We start from the raw sequence: 10,000 nt of genomic DNA, 5'->3' as shown, positions 1-10,000 counted from the left end.
GACACACAAATATACACACACACACACACACACACACTCATTAAGCACCGGTACACACACAGACACTAATATACACAGACACACACACACACACACACACACACACACACGCACACACACACACACACACACAGACACACACACAGACACACACACAGACACACACACACACACACAGACACACAGACACACACACAGACACAGACACACTAATATACACACACACACACACACACACACACACACACACACACACACACACACTCATTAAGCACCGGTACACACACACACACTAATATACACACACACTAATATACACACACACACACACACACTCATCTGGGTCTACACACTCATGAAGCACCGGAACACACACACACACAAACATACACTCATACACACATTAAGCACTGGTACACACACTCATACACACTCATGAAGCACTTGTACACATACACACACACACAAACACACACACACACACACACACAAATTAAGCTCCGGTACACACACACACACTCATCTGGGTCTACACACTCACCTGGGTCTAAACATTCATGAAGCACCGGGACACACACACACACACACACACACAAACACACATTAAGCTCCGGTACACACACACTCATCTGGGTCTAAACACTCATCTGGGTTTAAACACTCATGAAGCACCGGGACACATACACACACACACACACACACACACACTCATGAAGCACTTGTACACATACACACACTCACACTTCGACTCATGAGCCAACGGTACACACACACACACACACACACACTCATCTGGGTCTACACGTGTGTAATAAATATAGAACTGTGTGACTGTTACTGTGTGACTGTGTGACTGTGAAGATGTGTGACTGTGTGATTGTGTTCTTTGTATCTAGCACATGTAAAACGTCATATTGTGTGTGATCTGGCTTTGCAGGTACAGCGTGTTTAAGATCCACTGGCTTATGGCAGCTCTGGCATTCACAAAGGCCATCTCTCTGGTGTTTCACAGTGTGAGTTTTCCCGTCTCACTCGCTCACACACACACACTTACACACTGGCCCACTCACTCACACACGCACACACACACACACACACACACACGCTCACACACTGGCTCACTCATTCGCTCACACACTCGCCCACTCACTCGCTCACACACACGCACACACACACACTCGTTCACACACTCACTTGCTCACTCACTTTGCTCACTCGCTCACATACACACATACACACACACACACACACACACACACACACACACACACACACACACACACACACACACACACACTTGCTCACTCACTCGCTCGCTCAGTCACACTAGTGGTGGTAGTGGTTGACCGATACGTGCATAGTACATCTGTACGTGTGTGTAAATGTTGACTGTAGTCATTAGTATATTTGTGTAAATACATAATATATCTGTACGTGTGTGTACATGTTGACTGTAGTCATTAATTGATTGTGTGCAAACATAGTATATCTGTACGTGTGTGTACATGTTGACTGTAGTCATTAATTGATTGTGTGCAAACATAGTATATCTGTACGTGTGGGTACATGTGTTAACGCGTTTTCAATTCTCTCTCTCGTAGATAAACTACCACTTCATCAATACGGAGGGTCATCCCATTGAAGCTTGGGCGGTCATGTACTATATCACGCACTTGTAAGTGTGTGTGTGTGTGTGTGTGTGTGTGTGTGTGTGTGTGTGTGAGACTGATAACTAATAATTTACACACATGGTTATTTTTTTTACTATTAATAATTATCATGGTTATTATTCTACACACAATTATATACATATTATTACACATTGTACACAAACTCATATTATCACACATACACACGTAGTATATACCGTACATACATGCAAACACATTTGTCAGTGTCAAAACAATACAAACAAACCCGTCACAATTATACACCATTACACACATCTCTAGTACATGTCATTTCTTTAATGTTATTTCATTCTTTTGGTGAAATGCATGGGTCTAGTATAATGTCATGTATTTCCCGTCATTCAATTCACCCTTCGCTAAGCCCCGCCCACCTTAACTACAGTTGCTACGCCTGACAAGCTTTCGTACCTGGCATATCAATCTCAATGATAAGTGCCGTTATCTGACGTCCTCAGAGAGATAATAACTAATTTCTGGAGTTCAGGGGAGATCTCTGAAAGAACGAGGCAAAAGGGGCTTCAGTATGCTTTTGAGGGATACATACATGATATCTGCGCGAAGTCAGACAATGGGAAAATACATATTGAAACCTCCGGCAACCCCCCTGATGCTCCCACGTAGGAACTGACACAGGGAGAGCAGCAATCGGATTGGGGAAGTTGTGTGTCGGCCGTCATTTAACAAAATGCTAAAATATACTGAACAGTATGTCAAAGCGAGCCTGCATCTTGTCTCTTACCATTTTATTTTACGTTAAAATGTACGCATTCTAAACAAAGAACCGTAATCATTTGCAAGCAATACTGAGATGAGTTAACTATCCGCTAGCTTGATAACATTAGCTTGTCCTCATGTTGGACACTTAACAAAGTGCCAAAATACATTCAACAGTATGTCAAACGCGAACAGTAGATATGTATGTTATAGTCTCATTTTACGTTAAAATATGTGCATTGTGAACAAAGGACCGTAATTATATGCAATCAATACTGAGATGAGTTAGCTCGCTTGCTAACATTAGCTTGTTGTAAGCAAATGTAAGTGTTTTTTTGTAAACATTCAGCTGCGATTGGGGCCTCCCACACTTCTTTATCCACTCACGGCATTTCTCATATTGAGTTTTGGGAATGGAAAACCCTCCAAACTCTTTGGGTATCGGCTGTCGGTTTTGCACAACCCATAGGCACAGTGCTTCGGAATCTTCACTTTGCCAAAAGTTTGTCAGGTCCTCCGCGCTTAGTTACCCGTTGCTAAACTACGATTGGCCTGGGGCGGTTTTTGGGCGTGGCTTAGCGAAGGGTCAATTCATGTCGGTTTATTCGGCCACTGTTCTCTCTACAGGCTGAAGGGGGCGCTACTCTTCATCACGCTGGCTCTGATCGGCACTGGCTGGGCTTTCGTCAAATACATCCTCTCCGACAAGGAGAAGAAGATCTTCATGATCGTCATCCCACTGCAGGTGTGTGTGTGTGTGTGTGTGTGTGTTTGTTTGCGCGTGCATGTGTGTGTGTGTTTGCATTTTGTTTTGTGGGTGCAAATATTTTTGGTCTGTTTGGGGGATGTTGGTGTGTTACTATATGCCTATGAGTGCCTGCATGAACACATATTTGTGTGTGTGTGTGTGTGTGTGTGTGTGTGTGATGTGCAGGTACTGGCGAATGTGGCCTTCATCATCATTGAGTCTACGGAGGAGGGATCCAGTGAGTACGCCCTGTGGAAGGAGATCCTCTTCCTGGTGGACCTCATCTGCTGTGGAGCCATCCTCTTCCCAGTAGTCTGGTGAGTGGGTGTGTGTGTGTGTGCTTGTGTGTGTGTGTCCTCTTCCCAGTAGTCTGGTGTGTGTGTGTGTGTGTGTGTGTGTGTGTGTGTGTGTGTGTGTGTGTGTGTGTGTGTGTGTGTGTGTGTGTGTCCTCTTCCCAGTAGTGTGTGTGTGTGTGTTTGTGTCTGTGTCTGTGTCTGTGTCTGTGTGTGTGTGTCCTCTTCCCAGTAGTCTGGTGAGTTTGTCTATGTGTGTGTGTGTGTGTTTGTGTCTGTTTGTGTGTGTGTTTGTGTCTGTTTGTGTGTGTGTTTGTGTGTTGAACTTTGTTTTCTGTGAGTAAGAAGTGTGTCAGCGTGTGTGCGCTTGTGTCTTTTGAGGGAGTATAGTGTGTGTGTGAGACGCTATGAAGTTTTGGTCTGTATCTTTACTAAACTTCTGTCTGTCTGTCTGTCTGTCTGTCTGTCTGTCTGTCTGTCTGTCTGTCTGTCTGTATCTGTCTGTCTCTGTCTCAGGTCCATCCGGCACCTACAGGAGGCCTCAACCACTGATGGCAAAGGTGAGACCAAGCACACACAAGCACACACACGCCGTGGGGATTTTAACACAAACACACACACACACACACACACACACACACACCGTGGGGATTTTTACACAAACACACACACCCATGCTGTTGGGATTTTTACATAAACTACCCCAACCCCCATGACACGTGAGCTTATCTCTTGCTCGTGTTCAAGCTCTCTATCTCTCTCTCTCTCTCACTATCTTTCTCTAGCTCTCTCTCTCTGTGAGGGATGTATGTTCTGATGTGTGAAGGGTGCAGTAATGTAAAGGTTACTAGATTACTAGTTCAGTAAGTGAGTATTTTAAACCTCTCCCTCTCTCTCCCCCCATTTCTCTCTCTCTCTCTCTCTCTCTCTCTCTCTCTCTCTCTCTCTCTCTGTCTCCTTCCAGCTGCCATGAACCTTGAGAAGTTGAAGCTCTTCAGGCATTACTATGTCATGGTGAGGACAACGCCCCCTTCGCTTTTACACATCACAGTATCACACACCTGACAAAACAGTTTATAATTACTCTCTTTGTAACTGTCTATCTCTCTCCCTCTTTCCCTCTCTCCCTCTCTCTGTTTATCTATCTATCTATCTATCTGTCTGTGTGTCTTTCTATTTATCTCTATCTGTCTGTCTATCTATCTCGCTGTCTGCCTCTTTCTCTCCCTCTCTCTCTGTATATCTACCTTTCTGTCTGTGTGACCTTTTATCTATCTATCTATCTATCTTTTCTTCTCTTCTTCCTCCCCTCCCTCCCTCTCGTCCTCCTGTCAGATCGTGTGTTATATCTACTTCACGCGGATCATCGCCATCCTGCTGAAGGTGACCGTGCCCTTCCAGTGGCAGTGGTGCTACGAGGTGAGTCTCTCCTCTCTCTCTCTCTCTCTCTCTCTCTCTCTCTCTCTCTCTCTCTCTCTCTCTCTCTCTCTCTCTCCATTGGCAGTGGTGCTAGAGGAGGTCAGTCCTGCTGCTGCCTGTTGCTGCTGACTTCACGGCCACGTCACCCTTTCATTCTGACTGAGCAGTGATGTGTCTTTGCGTTTGTGTGTGTTTTTAAACCTTTTTATTTGATCTCATCCTTCCTCTCTATCTGTTCAATCTTCCTTTTTCTTTTTTCTCTGTCCCATTCACTGTCTACTAAAACTCCACCCTCTCTCTCTCTCCTCCTTCCCCCTCTCTCCTCCCCTCCTCCCTCTCTTTCCTTCCCCCTCCCTCTCTTTCCTTCCCCCTCTCTCCTCCCCCTTCCCTCTCCCTGCCTCTCTCTCTTGCTCTCTCCCTCTCTCTCCCCCCGATCTCTCTCTCTCTCTGTCTCTCCCTCTCTTTCTCCCTCTCCTTTTCTCTCCTTCCTCTCCCCCCCTTCTGTTCCATCTATCATCTTTCTCCAGTTCCTGGTGGAGGTGTCCACTCTGATCTTCTTCGTTCTGACCGGGTTCAAGTTCCGGCCCGCCTCCAACAACCCTTACCTGCAGCTGCCACAGGACGAGGAGGACATGGAGATGGATGAAGTGTAAGTGTGTCTGTGTCTGTGTCTGTGTCTGTCTGTGTATGTGTGGGTGAGTGAGAGTGTGTGTCTGTGTGTGTTCGTGTGCATGTGCGTGAGCGTGTGTGTGAGCGTGTGTGCGCGTGTGTGTGCTTATGTCCAAATTTGTCTGTATGTGTTTGTGTGTGTGCACTGTTTATTCTTGGGTGTATGCACAATCATAGTGTCAAAGCACTCAGTAAAGTATTTACCAGCAAGAGCTGCTGCCTGTCCCTGTCCAAGCAAGACACACAATACCTCTAGTTCCCCTAACTTTTCTCTTCCTCCTTCTTTCTCTCTTCATCCTTCTTTCTCTCTTCCTTCCTCCCTCCCTCTTTCTCTCTTCCTCCCTGATTCTCTCTTCCTCCTTCTTTCTCTCTTCCTATTTTCTCTCTTCCTTCCTCCCTCCTTCTTTCTCTCTTCCTCCCTCTTTCTCTCTTCATCCTTCTTTCTCTCTTCCTTCCTCCCTCCTTCTTTCTCTCTTCCTCTTTCTCTCTTCCTCCCTCTTTCTCTCTTCCTCCTTATTTCTCTCTTTCTCGCTTCCTTCCTTCCTCTTTCTCTATTCCTTCCTCCCTCCCTCTTTCTCTCTTCCTCCCTCTTTCTTTCTCTCTCCAGCTTGACAGAGTCTGGCGCTCTTGAGGGCATCACTAAGGTTAAGAAGACGTCAAACGGTCGCGAGCGACAGAGAGAGGCTGCCTTATGAGACCCCGCCTACCTACACCACCAATGATTCCTGATTCGCCCGTGCACACACGGGGGAGGAGTCTGGACTCTTACACTCCTCCCCCCCCTTGTGACCATTTCTGCTGACGGTCAACACCATGGCTGCTGTCATGGCACCCGCAGCGTCGCTATGCAACACGACAACAAAAGAAACGAAAAGACGAGAGTAGTGAAGGAATGGATGGACTTAATGAAAAGCAACGATAGAAACGTCTTTTTGATTTTGGGTCCTTCCTATAGCTTTCACACACACACACACACACACACACACACACACACATGCATACCCCTACCCCTTATTTCCCACCCTTTGTGATGGCTTGCGGTGGTTCATTCCAGAAACTGTGCTCCCCCAAACATGTAATGAATGGTTTGGACCAATGTGGAGAGGACCTTGAAGTAACTGGTGGTGGTGTTATTTTCTGTTGTTGTTGTTGTTGTTTTTCTTTCCTTTGTTCTGCTTTTTTATTTATTTCTTTTTTTTTAGTGTCGTTGCATTTCTGCTTAGCTTTGTCTCTCCCCTCCCTTTCTTTCTCTCTCTCTCTCTCTCTCTCTCTCTATATCTCTCTCTCTATATATATATATATCTCTCTCTATCTATCTCTCTCTCTCGATCTCTATTATCTATCTCTCTATCTCTCTCTCTCTATCTCTCTCTCTCTCTATTGTCTCTCTCTCTCTATCTATCTATCTCTCTCTCTCGATCTCTATTATCTATCTCTCTATCTCTCTCTATCTATCTCTCTCTCTATTATCTCTCTCTTTTATCTCTCTTGATCTCTATTATCTTATGTCTTCCCCCCTTCTCTCTCGCTATCTCTCTCCCTTTCTCTCTCTCTCTCTCTCTCTTTTATCTCTCTCTCTATCTCTCACTCTATTATCTATCTATCTCTGTCTCTATTTATCTCTCTCTCTCTATCTATCTCTCTCTTAAGGAAGGGGAGAATAGTGAGATTCCAAAGATGTGACATAACTTTTAAACAATAATTTCGGCTTGCATTATTTTATTCAGAAATCCATCTAACAAAATGATTTGTTATTTAAGTGGTTCATTTTTATTTTTATTTTTTAATTTGATGTGCTGCAGTTGTGTTTTCAATAAGATTATATATTTTCTGTTTGATGGTTTGGTGTGAGTGGCTGACTGCGGGGCCAACTATTATCTGTGGCCGTTAATAGCTACTCGGCTGAACGATGACAGTATGTAAATTGGTTACGCCTCAGTTGCAAGTGGAGACGCCACAGGCTTAACATCATGAGGCATTTACCGTTAGTGTTGTTTGCAAATACATACATATATATATTTTGTATTTTCTTGAAAATACATTGAGGTGTGTGTGTGTGTGTGTGTGTGTGTGTGTGTGTGTGTGTGTGTGTGTGTGTGTGTGTGTGTGTGTGTGTGTGTGTGTGTGTGTGTGTGTGCGTGTGCGTGTGTGTGTGCGTGCATGTGTGTGGTTTTAACCCAGCCCAAACTGTGTTGGTTAAATGCGTTGGCAGAATGACCTTAACCTGTGTAATGCAGTACCCTATTTGTTTGGCTTCCCCCCCTCTGGCAGTAATTTTAAGAAATAATAATAATTTAAAAAATAGGCCAAAGAAAGTGTGTCTGTGGTCGAAGGAGTTCAGTATAAGGAGGGAGGGAAATGGCCTTTATTATGTGAGACCTGGAATTCAGCAGACAGTGTTTACATCAAAGAGCCAGGCAGGGATCTAATTGTAGGTATATCATTTATGTTTTCTGAGGTTTCGTGATATCGTTATTCAGCTGCTTTGTATGTGCTGTAAGGAACTTGGCAAGTGATTTGTGATGTGTTCAAGAGGGCAGACACGTCTGGTTTGGGCCGTAACGCTGAATGGGTATTTTTAAATTTTTTTGTGGGTTTTTTTTTTTCCCATGTTGATGGAGTCTGCCACTTAATATCGGAGCCAGGAAAGAAGGACATCCATCATTCTGGCCATGTTTATCAATCCCCCCCCCATGACATTTATTTTGCCTTGCTGTCAGAAGGCCGCTACAGTCCTGTCTCTCTACGTGTCTTTTGAAATAAAATAATTAAATGTGTTTTGGTGGTCCTTGGCTTTTTTTTTTGTTTTCCTCTTGTGTAAAAAAAAAAATGTGCCTGCTTACTGTTTACCAAACACTTAATAATAAGGGTTTTGGCAGTGGTATTATGGCTAAAGCCTAATGGACCTATTAAAGTAAGTGACTATCTAGAGCTAATATTTTTTAGGGCTGAGGTAAAAGTAAGATCCACCTAGGTCAGGCCCGCAATGACCGCAAGCCTGATGATGCCCTATAAATACAACTCATCCTCTTTTTCTAGTTCTGCTCTAGCCTACAGGCAAAGTTATTTTTAACTATTCCTTGAATCTGGTAATTAAACACATAAATCGCATAACGAGGATTGTTCAATAGTTTTCTAACATTTTATGCCTATAGCGAAAAGTGCGCCGTCACAGTGAATACTGCATTAATGTTGTGACGCCATATTTAACCTAGGCTCGGCGCGGTGCCCGCACGTAACTCAATATTGTGCCCAACGTGACCAGGTTCGCCCGTCCGTCCGTCCAGTCACCCTCAGGAACCGCTGTTTCGACGTCAGACTGTCAGAGCGAGCGAGGAACCAGTTTCCTTTTTTCCTTGCAACGTCAACAGACAGCCAGATTCCTGATCTTCTGGGTGATGGTGCAGTCTCTAACAATGTGAGTATAACTATTTCTGCCGGCGTGATTATCATCTTTCTATCCTTCATCTGCGTCCTTTCTGATACGTCAATTTTAATTTATTGTTTTACTTATAAACACTGCTCTGGACATTCCATGTTTATAGGAGGGATAGGGTGCCCTATAAAAGTCTCAAAGGTCATGTAAACCTGAATAAATGTACTTGTAATCTACCAACGACGCAGTTAACATACTTAGCCATAGACAACAGTTTTTACTGCGTGGAGATATTTTATGGTGCAAAGCATGACTGCACTGACCTGGCGTCCTACATCAAAGTTGTGCGTGACGGTTTTCGGTTTCTCCGATGAGACTCCTGCAGCGGTGTCAACTTTCTCCGCAGTGCAGTGAGGCGCAACGTGCAGAAGCTAACGGCTCTGGTGGAGTCCCTCGCTTAGCTTTGGGACGATGTGAGTCTTTAATATTATGCCAGAGAGAGATCCTAAATCAGCCACTATTACAGAGCCACAGATATCCACGCCGTGCAGCTAGAGAATGAATTGTTCCAGTGCCCGAGCCAACCCAGCGCTGGAAGAACTCCAGAGAACGACTCTGGCTGTAGTCCCTCGCTTAGCTATCTTTAATATTATGCCATTATGTTTTCCGACCCTTTATTCTCACTTGTAACCAGCCGGACTGCAGCTTTGGTTGGTGCGTGATGTAGGATGATGCCGAGGTGGCGTTGTCAACGCCTATGCGCTTTGAGATCGACCTCGTTTTACCCCACGCGCGCAGCTTACCCGGGACAGCACTGGTGAAAATGACGCAGCACATCTCCTTCGCTCTCTCGCCCTCTAACTGCGTTTTAATAATTTCGCTCTCTATCCCTCAACAGAGTTAATTATAACATTGTCAGGTTCGTTTTTTTTCTGTATCCCATAAAACGTATAACATCTGGTGGCATGTTTGTGTACGTTAAGCTCTTTCTGTTTGTTTTTGTTGCTTTTTGTCTCAGGGACTTCCTTGTTGGTTTGCTGATGTTGGTGTTTTTAGGCTCTGCAGAGAGTGGTGTTGGGTAAGCGAGAAA

The 10,000-nt window shown here is 44.6% G+C and overlaps 2 protein-coding genes across 3 annotated transcripts in view; both read left to right on the top strand.

The window, feature by feature from the left end:
• The window catches only part of gpr108 (G protein-coupled receptor 108), a 16,037-nt gene extending 7,732 nt beyond the window's left edge, over positions 1-8,305 (top strand). Inside the window, exons 10-18 of the mRNA XM_080851926.1 lie at positions 938-1,013; positions 1,602-1,675; positions 3,033-3,150; positions 3,340-3,470; positions 3,963-4,006; positions 4,411-4,460; positions 4,782-4,865; positions 5,393-5,514; positions 6,142-8,305. Coding sequence (XP_080708052.1) covers positions 938-1,013; positions 1,602-1,675; positions 3,033-3,150; positions 3,340-3,470; positions 3,963-4,006; positions 4,411-4,460; positions 4,782-4,865; positions 5,393-5,514; positions 6,142-6,229 — 787 coding nt within the window. The 3' untranslated portion in view covers positions 6,230-8,305. The remainder of the gene's footprint in view (positions 1-937; positions 1,014-1,601; positions 1,676-3,032; positions 3,151-3,339; positions 3,471-3,962; positions 4,007-4,410; positions 4,461-4,781; positions 4,866-5,392; positions 5,515-6,141) is intronic.
• Positions 8,306-8,834: 529 nt separating this feature from the next.
• The window catches only part of soul5l (heme-binding protein soul5, like), a 5,130-nt gene continuing 3,964 nt past the window's right edge, over positions 8,835-10,000 (top strand). For both annotated transcript variants that reach the window (XR_013968902.1, XM_080852264.1), the window contains exons 1-2: positions 8,835-8,952; positions 9,929-9,988. Coding sequence is in view for 1 of the 2 variants with exons in the window: in XM_080852264.1 (XP_080708390.1) it covers positions 8,933-8,952; positions 9,929-9,988 (80 nt within the window). In the remaining variant the exon portion in view is untranslated. The remainder of the gene's footprint in view (positions 8,953-9,928; positions 9,989-10,000) is intronic.

Source organism: Sprattus sprattus (assembly GCF_963457725.1).
Source record: "Sprattus sprattus genome assembly, chromosome: 1".
In the NCBI taxonomy this organism is placed as follows: domain Eukaryota; kingdom Metazoa; phylum Chordata; class Actinopteri; order Clupeiformes; family Clupeidae; genus Sprattus; species Sprattus sprattus.
The sequence above is the reverse complement of the archived record's forward strand: the minus strand, read 5'-3'. Positions and strand labels throughout refer to the sequence as shown.